This window comes from Lynx rufus, unplaced genomic scaffold (assembly GCF_022079265.1).
Source record: "Lynx rufus isolate CCGP_SWC_20201006 ecotype Redwood Valley unplaced genomic scaffold, mLynRuf1.p SCAF_16, whole genome shotgun sequence".
NCBI lineage: Eukaryota > Metazoa > Chordata > Mammalia > Carnivora > Felidae > Lynx > Lynx rufus.
In genome coordinates this window covers 38,903,156-38,915,926 of record NW_025814830.1, presented here as the reverse complement: position 1 = coordinate 38,915,926, position 12,771 = coordinate 38,903,156, and the positions used below count along the sequence as shown (strand labels likewise).

Sequence of the window (12,771 nt, the reverse complement as noted above, 5' to 3'; positions counted from 1 at the left end):
CCCATGGACAACAGGGAGGCACTGAAAAATACAGGTTGGGGGTAGTGTGCATGTGAGTGTATAATCAGATCAACTTCATGTTTGAGAAAGACTTGGGGTATTGAGGACCAGAGGAGCAAGGCAGGAAGTCAGGAGATTCTTGCCAAGATGTTGGTGGCCTGGACAAAGGAGTAGAGACATTGGGGAGGAGGAACTGATGCTATTAGAAGGCTTAACTGCATCTGGGATCCTGACCTCAATTTCCATTTTGAACTCAATAGCAAGTTGAACTATTCCAACTGTGGTGGGAAGTCTCTGAATGTAGGAGTGGGCATGTTGGGCCCTGGAGGCCTGAGTCAGAAGCAGGTGCTCTCCCAGCACATTCTCCAAAGAGATGCCATTTCATCAGTTTTCAAGGTAACATGTTGATGGTCAATACTGTTAAAAAGGTACTGAGATGGTGTTGAGAAATAGCGGTAGTGAGAGGCACAGAGAAGGTCAGAGTGGTGGCAGCTTTCAGCCTGCCCTGTGGCTTGGTGTGCTAGCCTCTGAGATTGACCTCCAGCTGGGCCCAATACCCCTCACCACTTTCTGTCCCCAGTGGTCTTGCCTGTCCGTGGCCACCACCACACCCTGCTGCTGCAGTGGATTTGAATCAGAATGCAAGGCTTGCACTGAATTCCCTCATCAGAATCAACACATCCTTCCACCACCAGGGGACAGGTTTGAAATCTTGATTTTGCCCTTCAGCACAAAGCAGACCCAGCTTCACATCTATTCCTTCATGCCTCTCACCAGAGGGCCTCGAAAAGGACAAAGAGCAGGGCCAACCAGGGCTGAGGACTGAGTTCAAACTGTTAGGAGCCTTTTAGAAACATGGCTTTCAGACTAGGCCCCTGCTCATGTTGCCCAGGAAGGCATCCACTTAGGACAACACCTTCTGCCTTGCCACAGGTCCCTCAACTGACCCCCCAGACCATAGGCCATCCCTCTCTGCAGGCCCAGCACTCAGGAAGGCTGAGGACTCATCTTGTGGAAGGACAATAGGTCCAGCTTGTCTCCAGCCTCCTGCAGAATACCCTCAGCTACGGCTCCCCAGGTTTGTGGCCCCAAGCAGTGACCTTGACCTGATGCCCCATCTCATTTGCCAGCTAAGCTTGAAGGCAGGCTTGGCCCACAGGTTGAGAACTGGCTCGACACATACATAAGAGCCAAGCAGACTTTATTTCTGCTGCAGCCTCTGTTTGTCCGGATGTCTGGGCTTTTCCACCCTCCACTCTTCATGGTTGCCGCAGTGCCAGCAGCTGTGGCCCACGGCCAACCTCACTGTCAAGGTTCAGGGATGCTGCAGTCATAGCAGAAGTTGAAATTGGTGGGGGGCGGGGGGATGGGAGGTGGCTGCTCAGGAATGGGCACATTCTCCAGCTCCAACAACCGCAGCTTGGTCTCCATCGTCAACAGCTGTTCCAGGTCCAGCCGAGTCTGCTCACTACCCATGGGACTTCCCAGCAGGGCGCTCAGCCCGTCTGTCCACAGGTGGAACTGGGGACAGGGCCAGCTCCATGAGGGCCTGCCCATCTCTTCCCCGGCCCATCTGCCCAACTCAGCTCAGCCTGGCCCAGACACTTACCTCCCGTTTGGATGGGGCGATGAAGTTGAGGTATGCCTCCTCCTCCCCATGGTCATAGCTGACTGAGAAGGCTAACTCATAGAGATCCTGGGGAAGCCAGGGAGCTGAGAGCACTGAGCAGGGAACAGGGCAGGGCAGATGTGGGTGGGAAGGAGCCCCTGTCTTCCACTACACTCACCTTGTTCTGCTTCCCTGAGCCTTTCTCCCGGACGTGGGGGCAGTCTTTGCCTGTTAGCAGTGCCTTGATATCAGCCACAGGGACTGCAGGAAGAAGGCTAGGCTGATCACTGGGACCCAGGTGGTCCTGCGACATGGTCTGGGGAGAGCAGGTGGCTGATCCTGACCCTTGCCCCATTCTTACGCTGCTCAGGTAGGCTCTCAGGGGTGGGTGGGCTGGAACCCTCCTCCACGTCCCCATACTGCAGCACCTTGTGGTTAGGGGACAGGCAGCAGAACCACAACTTGTCTGTGGGTAGAAAGGGAAGATGGAAGGAGTGACAAGAGGGGCCCTGACCCCAACCCAGCCACCCAGCCACTCTCTGCCCACCCTCCCCTCAACCACCCTGGCGTCGCCGGCTGCTGATCTTGCGGAAGAGTGTCCCCTCACAGAGGCGGAGCAAACGCTGCTGGCGGATCAGGCCCATGAGTTCTGGCTTCAGCTTCTCCCGAAGCTCCCTGGTGGGGCAGGGGTGGGGAGGAGGTGCTTGGTGACTGGGACTGGGGCAAGGCCCATGGGCACTAAGGAAGGTGGAGCCAGGACGGGGATCCACTCCCATCTACTCACAGTATGGGAGGGGCCAGTGTGCCCTCCTGATGCAGCCGCTCTGTCTGTCTCAGCCGCAGGACCTCCCCGTAGGGGAGCGCGTTCACCTTGGTTCGGAAAAGCTCCAGGGAGCTGGGCTTCAAGGCCAGCGTGCGGGCCAGCTGCTCCCGCACCACTTGCATGACCTGGAGTCACCAATTCAGCTCAGTACTATGCTCTGGACCCCTACTCAGAAGAGCCCCTGCCCTGGCTCAGGTCTCCTAGCTTCCACCCCACCCACCTTGTCAAAGTCCTCCTGGGTGGCCCGCATCTCCTTCCAGGTCTTATTAAGCAGCTGGATGCTCACACAGAAGAGCTCATGGAAACTCTGGTCTTGGCTGAAGAACATGGGTGAAAAATCCTGGGCTGTTTCGGAGCCTGGAGCAGGGGGGCAGGAGGGGCTCAGGGAGAAAGTGTGTGCAGCCCCTGGCCCTCTCTGCCCTTCCGTCCCCCGTTCCTGGACACGCTGTGCCCAGTCCACTCACAGGGCTCCCCAATGCGGAGCAGCTCACACAGCAGCACAGTCAGCTGGATGCTGCTCCGGGCAAAGGGGCACTCATGCTTGTCCTCACGGCTGCTGTTCTCCAACACAAACTGGGGTAGTGGAAACAGAGAACGGGATAGAAGTCGCAGCTAAGGCAATACAGACTCTGCTTAGGTGGCATCCTACTGTATCCCTTCCACCATATCACTGACCCGGCTGTAAGCACTAGGTGCATGTCTGGAGAAGTAAAGCATGTTGTCCAGGGCCAACAGGCCGGGGGGCACTCGCTCTAGATCCTGTGCAGGGTTGCTGTTCTGGGGAAAGAGGGACAGGTAGCTCAGTAAGGACTCCAGGCCTCTGGAACAAAGCAGCCCTGGGTTGAGGCAGGGGTGGGGAGCTAGGGAGGGGTTGCTCACGGAGAAGCCCAGTTTTCGAAACTCGCGGGCACAGAGGGAACGGCGACGGTCAGCACTCAGCCCGGTGCCCAAAGACTCCCCTTCAGGATCAAAGGCAGCCTGGCGCAGGGCCTGCAGCTGCTCCCGCTGTTCCTGGGGTCATTGTTGTGGAATAAGGGAGTATCAGGATCATAGATTCAAGGCCATTCTCTAGCTGGCCCCAGCCTTGTGCACTCCAAAAGCACCCACCTGGCTGTAGGGGTCCAGTGGTGACCGCATACGTGGCTCCAGCAGCCCCAACATAAGGGCCTGTAGTACGTACAAATGATGAGCCATCTCATCGCCCAGCGGTGCTGCACTGTGGATGATGTTCTGCAGAACAGCCAGCCCACGGGTGTGAGTGTCGGCTTACTGGGAGAGGGAAAGTGGGGAGGGGTCTGCCTAGCCCAGTCCTTCCTACCTTATAGATGAACTGGCGAAGGTTTCTCTGCCACAGGTAGTCAAGCATGTGCTGAGGTGGGTGGGAAAGGGACTTAGATGATTTAGCCCCACCATGAGCACCCACCCTGCAGTCCCAGGATAGAGCACAGTACCCAACAGCTCCTGCCCCCACAGCCAGCCACCAGATGGGACACTCACCTTGCGTTCAGTAGAGCTGGCCCCCTGCAGCAAGGCTGTCAGCAAGGCCATAGCCTTGGTTTGTAGCTGCTGGTTCATCCTGGGGCAAGAAAAGGAGGGCTCAGCTGGCTCTCCAGGGTCTCGGTCCACACCCCTCATCTGTATTCCATCCCCACCCCCAGACACTTACACCTGTAGGTGTACCAGCAGCCTATCCAGTGGCACCTCACTTTTGACCAGCTGGCCCAGGGCAGGGCTGCTCAAAGTCACACTCTCCAACAGCCTGAGAGCCAGGGGCTGCACAGATGCATCCATCAAGTTCATGTTCACATAGCATACCACCTGTAACAGGGGAAGGGGATTGTTAGCATTTCACCACCATGGAAGGCCAGATCCTGACCCCACCCCTGCTGCCCCTAGAAGAGGCAACCCACCTTCCTAACAAAAGGGATGCTGAGCGTCTCCCAAGACACCATGCCATGTTCCATGAGCTCCAAGAAGGCCCTCAGTGCAAGGGCCAGCAATTCCCCTAAGCTGGGGGGACATATGGGGCTGAGCAGGACCAGACCAGGACCCCCAGCCCCACCATGTCCACCACCCACCACAGTCCTGTGCTCACTCATCTCCATCCTCAATGATGGTGCCTAGTCTCTGAAGCCCATCACGGCTGATGACCTCCTGGGCAAAGGTCATGTCTGGGGCCAGCAAGACGAGGTGCTGCAGAGTTTCCCGGCGCCTTTCACGGCTCCCACACTGCAGCCCACCCAACAGTCGCTCAGCCTCAAGGTCCTGGCAGGGGTGGGAGAGGTGAGGAGGTTGGGTAGAAGAACTGAGGTGTGGGGACTCAGATGTCCACTAGGTGGGGCACTGCGGAGTTGGAGTCCTGGCCTCCAGATCTGGGGCAGAGAGGAAGGTGGGCAGGAAGGAGGCATAGAAGAAGAGCAGGAAAAGAGGGTGGGATCAGTAAGGGCATTACTGGGGCAGTGCTGAGGCACAGGATGCTGCCATTCTTGATCTCTGTACGGTTCTGGAGAAGATGGAAAGAAAGGGAGAGAAGTCAAAAAGGGCTCTGAGGACTGGTCAATTGGGGTTCTCAGTGAGGGAGGGTTTGGGAGTCAGGAAAAGATCACATTCCAGACAGTGGGATGAGTCTGAGTAATCAAGACCAGGTGTGCTTGCAGGGGGTGGGGATGTCACACAGTGGAATATAGGCCTGGCGGGGAGTGGAAGACTCACGTTCTCAGTGATGTATTTCCTATGTCCATCAGCAAACTGCAGGGCATAGCGTTCAGAGTGAACCAAGCTCCACCTGCGGGCAGCAGAGACTCAGTGAGGCAGGTAGGGGGCGCCCCTCCCTTCTGCCCTCCCATCTCCCAATCCCCTCCCCCGCCTGGCTAGCCTGCACTTACGCGTCGCACACCTCCTTCAGCACAGCAGCCAGAGGCTTTGCCTGCAAGTGAAGAGGTCACTTATGGGGCAGGTGTGGGGAGGAGTTGGGAAGGAACCTGGGAGTTCCGAGGGGAAGGGGGGCGGCCCAGAGGTGAGTGGTGGGGTGAATGGAGGCCAGACAGGCCTAGTGACCTGGTCCAGCCGGATGAGTTGCGGGATGGCGTCACGCATCTGGACCGCGATCTTCACCACGTTCCTCGGGGGCGCCATGGTCCGGCTGGGCGGGGACGCCTGTAGTTTCCAGACTGTCCAACCTCCGGCCGAGGGCGTGCCTGGTCTGGTGCCTCCGAGAACGAGGGCGTCTCCCTGTCCAAGGCCTGGACCCCGTGGCCCGCACTCAACGGTCAGGCTCGCTCCAGGCCAAGCGCCGCGGCCTTCCCAAGGGAGCCAGACTAGTTCCGGGTTGGAGTCCCGGGGGTAGGCGCCTGCCCCGCCCAAAGAGGCGGCCCCGCCCCGCCCCAAGGTGCGGCAGGTGGGGGCGGGGAGGATGGGTTGCCAGAGCAGCCACACCTCCCTTTCCGGCAAGGTGACCCACCCGGTCCCACCACCTATCCAGCAGAATTCCAGGGAGGGGCCCAGAAAGAACCAGATCAGATACAGCCTTAGGCACGGTCTTTATTCACTCGCACACTGTACAAATATTACAATTTCCTTTTGCTGCAAAAAGTATAAAAATAATCTTTATATAGGAATCCATTCGTTACTGCAAATCTTTCTAAATCTCTGGAAATGGCTCTAAATGAGGATAAATGAATAAACAAGGGTGGGGCAGGCAGAGGAGAGGGAGACCTACAGGGCAGCAGGAGATTGGACCAATCCTTAGGGACTCACTTGCCCAGATTTCTAGCTAAAGACCTCTCTGTTCTTTCCTGTTAGCACTCCCCCCACCCCAACCCTACCTATAGGTTCTCAGGGCTAAGGGCCAGGCAGATGGGGGATACACACAGAGGTCCAAGGGGAGCTGCAGGTTCAGGGGGTGGGGAAAAGTGGAGGAGGCTGGGGTGGTGCCGGAGAGCATCAGGCTCCACCCTAGGCTCCCCACCTCAGAGTGGGGGGGAGTGGGGGTTGGCTGGAACAGGGCAGTAGGGTTGGACAAGCTGCCCTATTGGGGTGATGGCAGGTCTTCGGTTCTGTGCCACTGAGTGGTAGCTGAGCCTGGGCTCTGAGAGGGCATTAAGTGGAGGAAAGCCCCAGAAAAGAAGAGGCAAACGTTGGCTCCACGGTGAAGGGGGCTGAGCCCCTTTCCCCTACTTTCCTAGCACGGTACAGGTGCTCGTGCAGGAGTGGGAGTTGTGTTCAGAACTGCAGTGAGGGAAAGCTGGGGAAGCCAGGAGTCTGTGGCTCTCAAGCTGTGTAGGGGTAGAATGGGGGACGTCCTCAGGCAGCCCCCAGGTCACACAGTCTGTGTCCCAGCCACACAGAGCATGTCTCTGTCAGTCAGAGATTCAGAACAGGCACGTCGAAGAGGTCACAGACACCTTCACTCTCGTCCAGGTTGTAGATGTAATCGTGGTCTCCAGGGGGTGGAGAAAGGCGGAGGAGAGGGGCAAACACTGCAGAGAGCATCAGGCTGAGACTCTGGGCCAAGGCCCCTCCCAGCAGCTGCCCACCCCCTGCCAACCGCCGCTCCCCACCTTCCTGGGCCACCCACCTTCTGAAGACATCAGCTCCTCCAGCAGCTCTGAGCTCATGCATTCTGGGGAGAAAGGGAGAGTTCAGTTACATTCTGGCTCCTGCCTCTCTACCCACCAAAGCCCATGAAGGGGACCCCCCCTAGCCATTCCTTAGGAACTTTACGCTTTGCCCAGGGACCAAGCACAATCATAGATCCTCAGAAGCGCAAGCAAACAGCCGTAAGACTGAATGAGCTACCCTTTACCCCATGGAAGAATGCAGCCCTACCTCGTGTGGGATCGAAGATTTCTGACAGTTCTTTGGGGAGTTCCAGAACTGAAAGACAAGAAAGCCATGCTCAAGAGCACAGAGATCCATTCTGGTCCCACCCTAACCTTCATCCTCAGATCTTCTATCACCCATCTTGGGGCTCCACACAACTGAGGAGATGGAGGCCCTGCCCCAGGCAAAGCTGACATTGTCAGTCTCCCCTCCTAGACGTGAATTCCTCAGTGCTGGGCTCAGGGTAATAAAGGCCCATTGTGGGTAACTGGTATAGCCCTAACTCAGAAATGCTGCAGAAGGGCAGCAGACTTCCTCCCTTTATGGGTTCAGCAGGTATGCCCTGTCTGATGGAAGATGCCCCATTCACCCCTGCCCTTGCTGAGCACCTGCTCAATGCCAGGCTCAGAGATCACACCCTGGGGACCAGGTCACTGGGCAGGGCAGGAAGCAGACACTTATAGGGGGGCTGGTGCTACAGGGTGACAAATCTGCTACAAAGGTCTGACTGGGAGGATGCACGTGGGAAGCAGAGGAAAATGACACCAGACAGGAGTGCTGGGGCTGGTTCATGAGGATTTCATATGCTAGGTGTAGGGATTCTGGTTTTATCCAGCAGGGCTTAAGAAGCCATTAGAAGTACTCTGTAAAGACAGAAATGTCACAGTAAAAGGAGGATGCTGAAGAGTTTAGAATAGAGATAGCCAGTAGTGACCCTGAGTGTTGAAGATAAATAGAAGCCAGTGATGGGAGATGTCTGGAACAAAACTCAGCTAATGCAAGATGGGGAGCAGAAGGAGATAGAAAAGGAGTGATTTGCAGGTGTCAGGCCTGGGGGACCAGGATCAATGGTAGGGTAGACACAGAAGTAGAAAAAGCAAGTTTCGGGGAGCCTGGATGGCTGAGTCAGTTAAGTGTCTGACTTCGGCTCTGGTTGTGATCTCGCAGTCTGTGAGTTCGAGCCCCGCATTGGGCTCTGGGCTGACAGGTTGGAGCCTGGAGCCTGCTTTGGATTCTGTGTCTCCCTCTCTCTCTGCCCCTCCCCCACTTGTGCTCTGTCTCTCTGTCTCTCAAAAATAAATATTAAAAAAAAACAAACAAACAGAAAAAGCAAAAAAGCAAAAGCAAGTTTCAGTTGAGGACACAGGAACGAAATGCCCATTGGATGTGCACAGGAAGGCACATGGGCACAGGTGTGGAGTTCAGGCAAAATAACTAGGCAAGCTGAAAGTTGGGGACTCATCTACCCTGAATAGGTGCCCTCCACAGCTGTAGAATAGGACAGAGATCTGGGAAGCACCAAGGTTTATAGGAGTGCCAGGGAGAGGTCAGAAGAAGCCAGCAAGAGATAAGAACGAGAATTGGCATCATAAATGCCAAAAGACGTAAAAAGCATCAACATGGAGTAAAGAAGCACCTGAATAAATTAGCCCAGAAACCTGCTGGAGCCAGTAGTCAAGGCTAGGAAATTTCTCAGAAGTAGCACAGGCATACCGTGGGGTTGGCATACAGGGATCTTGACTGCTGCAACCTGAAGGGGGACTAGGGGACCAAGATACAGAATGGAATAGAGATCACTTGTTCAAGGAGTCCAGAGAGGAGACAGTGAAGGGGACAGAGGAAACACAAAGGATAAAGTGTCATTTAGCGAGAAGAAACTTAGCAGTGTTTGTGGGCCAAGAAGACAAAGTCCTGGAGGAAGCAAACACTCACATCAAAAGATGGAGAGAAGACTCCAGGCAGATGACATCACCTCCCCTGGGAAGGCACTGCCCACCTTTGGAGACTGAGGGCCTTATCACAGCCCCTTCTCCAGGACAGCAGTAATGCCTTCGTGACACCTGAGTGCAAGGGGTGACAGGCAGGGCTTGAGAGGGACCCAGGAGTTCCATGTAACCCAGGAAGGGGAGCAAAGGGGCACCATTGCCAAGCTGAAGGCCAGGCTCCTCACCCAACCTGGCAGAGCTCTGGTGTCAAGGCAAGAGTTGATGCCAGGGCTGACCCTTGGGCTGGCCAGCTCTGGCTGAGGAGACAGATGAGCCGGTTCCAGTCCCCATACTGTTTCTGACCTAGGACTGGCTGAGGCTGGGTTCCCCCTACTCCTCAGGAGACAAGCACTTACCTCCCGTGGGGTCTGCCTTGATGGGCTCAAAGGAGGTAGAAGGGTTGGGTCCAGATGAGCTGCTATTGCTGCTGCTGCTGCTGCTGCTACTGTCTAGCAGGGCAGAGGACTGTAGCGGCCGGGTGTCCAGTGCTGTCAGGCCCAGTGGGAGGGAGCTAAGCTCACCACTGTCCTTGCTATTGGTTCCAGGGCCACCACTCACTGCAATCAGATCCCCAGAACCCAGTCACTTGGGAGCAGGAAGTGAGACACTGAAGCTTTGTGCTAGAACCCAGTCAGGATGACGATAGCCCAAGGAGAGATAAGAACTGTCAAGGTTCCTGAAGAGGTAACTTAGAAATGAGCCACGAAAAGAGACAGGAGCTTGAGACCTCCAAGAGGAAGACTCCCAGAAGACATGGCTGCTGTGACTACTCTTTAAGAGGGGTGACCAGGGAAAGTGAGACGTAGACGGATCTAGGGGAAAATTGTCACCACTGATATACCCTTTCACAGTCAGAGTTTCCCTATTAAAAAGGACTCATAACCATAGCAAAGGGAGGCCAACTAGAGACCAGGAAAAGGACAACCCCCACGAAGTCTTTTCCAACTCTGAGTACACATTTCACAACAGAGATGTTGCCATTTGGGCCCCCAAAATCATCCCATCACCAGCTGCCCGTTACACCTCACCTGTGATCTCAGTTGCTGGACCAGGCACCCCCTGGGTTTCGATGATGCCAGGAACAGGGGTGGGGGTGGTCACATGGGGACTGCTTGGGCGTGAGGTATCCTGGGGCTGGGCCAGGGTAGGCTTGGGCAGAGGTGGAGGGGTAGGGACCGCAGGTGGGCTCTGGAGCAGATCTTCAGGTGGCGGCACAGGCACTGCCACAGGCGGTGAGCTCCATGCCTCCTTGTTCACCAGCAGCACCTCAATGGGGCCGCTTACACTCTTCAGGTGAATCTGGTACTTCTTCTGCCCATTGAGGCCCTGGAGGTGGGGGATGGGGGACAGGTAGAATTAGAAGCACACTTGGCTCCTGCCTGACCCTGGGCCAGGGCCAGTGTCCTCTTCCACCCTAGGCTGCCCGTTTTTCTAGATAACCCTAAAACCCAGGCTTCCCCCTACTTGCCCCACCCGGCACTTATCAAGCTCCACAGCCAGCACCCACCCTCAATCAACCCCGCCTGGCCAGGCTGAGCACCCACCTCTGGGATGGGCACCTCGAGGCTGGTGCCCGATGGGGCCCGGATGGCCAGTAGAGTATCTCCTAGAATGACAAAGAGAATAGGTCAGGGCCCATGGGCTCAATCTAATCTGAGAATGGGGTGGCTATCCCTTGGATCAAGAAAGGAAATCATGGTCTCTTAGGGACAGTAGGCTTCACCCAACCCCCACAGTGGCTGGGGCAGAGAACTAAAGCTTTTCTCCTCCCAAGAGCCCAAGGGTCAGTAACCACAAAATCTGGGTTCAAACATGTGGATCAAAGGATTGCTGGCCATGGGCATCTCACTCCCTGATTGATGGGACTGTTTCCTAGAAGTTCTGGCCAAGGCCAATGTTCCTTCCCCAAATCAGTCTGGGGAATGCAAAATGGAGAAGGAACAGTTCCTGTACCCATAATGCAACTAACTACAGGCTGAAAGTGAACACCACTGTCCCCTGGATACAAGAATGCAAGAGCATACACATTCTCTCTCCCCCTTAGGTTTCTGTCATGCCTGAGAAGACAAACCCAGGGAACAGTGGAGAAGGGGACTGACCCAGGGACTCAGCCCAGAATTCATGTACACTTTCAATACAGTTGGCCTCCATGGGGTCCCAGTGACCCTCAAACCCAGGACTTACCCTGCCTGATTCCTCTTTGGGCAGGCCTAAGGAACCCTCTTAAGAGACAAAACTCTCCTTTGGCACTGAACCCACTGCTCAGGGCTGTGGTTCAGCCCAGCCCCACCCCCAATTCCCCCTACCCAGGCTCTGCTCACCAGCAAAGCATCTGCAGATGTCCTCATGAGTCACGTAGGCCAAGGTGTGGGGGTTAAGGAGAACGGCTGATGCCCTGCCTATGGTGATAAATGGCAGACCACAGAGAAAACCCAGCTCTTTAGCAGAGATCTGACATACAAGCTCTCAAGAGAAAGTCCTCGGGTCTACATGGGGAAGGATCACAGGACAAGACTGGTTGGGGAGGGGCTTTGAGGAGGGAGGCTGAAGCAGGGACCTGGTGAGGAACTGCAGGATCATCCTCCCAAGGTGGATAGTGCCTTGGGCACCACAGAACAAACCCAGCTGGACTAAAGGGCCCCTCACCCACTCCCTGGGAGCAGGGACCGCCAGGAGGATATCAGCTGTTCTGCACGTCCTCTGTGACGTTCCGGATGCTCTGCTGCACCCACACCTTGTGCTTGTCCAATTCTTGCTCCCGCTGTTGCAGCTCCTCGATCTCAGCCTTGAGCTCAATCAGCTTGTCCGCAATCTCCCGGGTATTGCAGCCAGGCCCCACGCCCCTGAGCCCAGGGAGTAGGGCTGAGAGGAGCCACCAGGAACTCTGGGTCCCATGGCCCATGCTCTCTCCTGCATCCTTCTCCCCACACCCCTGACACTTCTGGGTAGGAGATGCCACTGCCCTCCCAGATACCCCCACTCACTTCCACTGGATGCTATTCTTGGATTTTTTCTCGATCAGCCCGATACCTTCCAGCACGTTAGTAATGTCGTAAATCCGCCGCTTCTGGCGCACGGCAAGGGTGTCAGCTGCCTGGCAGACAGAAAAGAGTGAAGGATACTTATCCCTGCTCTCAGGTGTATCCCCAGCTACTTTGAGACTTGGTCTGGAAAAGATCTGAAAAAAGGGTGGCCTGAGTCCCAACCCTCTTTCCAGGCACTAAACCGGCTCAAGACCGCGGGGCAGGAAAAGGCCTGGTGCAGCCTGAACTGATGTTCTGATGCTGTTCTCCCATCAGCCGAGGAGGGCCACGAGGACTAGCACTTGCAGCCCTGAGCCTGGCACATAGCTGACACCCAATGGCCTCGACTGACTGAATGGAACAGCTCCCAGCCTCCCTCCTGTGAGAAAGCGCACGGATGGCTGCCTGCTCTCTGAGAGCTCAGCTGGGCCGTCCCAGGGATTCCCGCTACCGGTCCAGGCCTGCCTGGTCCACTATCCTCCCGGTCGCCCCTTAGCCCAGGCCGCACCAGCTTGAGGTCAAGCACACCATCCTTGGCCTCCTGGAGAAGCGACACGAACTTGGTGGTGAGAAGTCCCAGGCTCTTCTCGTGCCGGCTTGGGGTGCCCGGGGGAGGCGGCGCTTGCGGCCCGGCCTCCGCCATCGCGCCCGCCCGCCGCCTCCCTTCAGCCAGGCCAGGCCAGGCCGGCGCCGCCGCCACTTCCGCTTCCGTTCCTGGCCACCAGGCCG

General features: G+C 56.4%; 2 protein-coding genes across 5 annotated transcripts; both read right to left on the bottom strand.

Moving 5' to 3' along the window:
* Window positions 1-1,184: 1,184 nt before the first annotated feature.
* Window positions 1,185-5,898, bottom strand: ELMO3 (engulfment and cell motility 3). Of its 4 annotated transcripts, XM_047078558.1 has the most exons (20): window positions 5,490-5,898; window positions 5,318-5,358; window positions 5,145-5,217; window positions 4,885-4,935; window positions 4,528-4,697; window positions 4,343-4,442; window positions 4,099-4,250; window positions 3,930-4,008; window positions 3,751-3,801; window positions 3,540-3,662; window positions 3,312-3,443; window positions 3,108-3,209; window positions 2,897-3,005; window positions 2,653-2,789; window positions 2,394-2,557; window positions 2,172-2,284; window positions 1,971-2,075; window positions 1,788-1,870; window positions 1,610-1,696; window positions 1,185-1,521 (listed from the first exon to the last, which is right to left on the bottom strand). In XM_047078558.1, the coding sequence occupies exons 1-20, from the start codon at window positions 5,565-5,567 to the stop codon at window positions 1,309-1,311; spliced, it is 2,163 nt and encodes a 720-aa protein (XP_046934514.1). In that variant the 5' UTR covers window positions 5,568-5,898; the 3' UTR covers window positions 1,185-1,308. The 4 variants fall into 4 exon arrangements, with proteins under 4 accessions (XP_046934514.1, XP_046934513.1, XP_046934511.1 ...); XM_047078557.1 differs by having other exon boundaries at window positions 3,108-3,443; XM_047078555.1 differs by lacking the exons at window positions 3,540-3,662; window positions 3,751-3,801; window positions 3,930-4,008; ... (5 more) ...; window positions 5,318-5,358; window positions 5,490-5,898 and having other exon boundaries at window positions 3,108-3,204; window positions 3,312-3,461.
* A 54-nt stretch (window positions 5,899-5,952) lies between these two features.
* On the bottom strand, window positions 5,953-12,742 carry E2F4 (E2F transcription factor 4). Its single transcript, XM_047078554.1, has 10 exons — window positions 12,551-12,742; window positions 12,004-12,113; window positions 11,701-11,862; window positions 11,341-11,384; window positions 10,564-10,625; window positions 10,048-10,345; window positions 9,376-9,576; window positions 7,260-7,307; window positions 7,009-7,053; window positions 5,953-6,910 (listed from the first exon to the last, which is right to left on the bottom strand). The coding sequence occupies exons 1-10, from the start codon at window positions 12,683-12,685 to the stop codon at window positions 6,795-6,797; spliced, it is 1,221 nt and encodes a 406-aa protein (XP_046934510.1). The 5' UTR covers window positions 12,686-12,742; the 3' UTR covers window positions 5,953-6,794.
* Window positions 12,743-12,771: the final 29 nt, after the last annotated feature.

What these genes read in the sequence shown, in the direction of transcription:
- ELMO3 (XM_047078557.1), bottom strand. Translation starts at nt 5,567, where the DNA reads ATGGCGCCCCCGAGGAACGTGGTGAAGATCGCGGTCCAGATGCGTGAC. An exon ending in AACTCATCCGGCTGGACCAG is followed by an intron (nt 5,359 to 5,489) that starts GTCACTAGGCCT and finishes CTTCACTTGCAG; the next exon opens with GCAAAGCCTCTGGCTGCTGT. An exon ending in GCTCCGCATTGGGGAGCCCT is followed by an intron (nt 2,790 to 2,896) that starts GTGAGTGGACTG and finishes CCCCTGCTCCAG; the next exon opens with GCTCCGAAACAGCCCAGGAT.
- E2F4 (XM_047078554.1), bottom strand. Translation starts at nt 12,685, where the DNA reads ATGGCGGAGGCCGGGCCGCAAGCGCCGCCTCCCCCGGGCACCCCAAGC. An exon ending in TCGAGGTGCCCATCCCAGAG is followed by an intron (nt 10,346 to 10,563) that starts GTGGGTGCTCAG and finishes CCCCACCTCCAG; the next exon opens with GGCCTCAATGGGCAGAAGAA. An exon ending in GGAGCTGATGTCTTCAGAAG is followed by an intron (nt 6,911 to 7,008) that starts GTGGGTGGCCCA and finishes TGCTCTCTGCAG; the next exon opens with TGTTTGCCCCTCTCCTCCGC.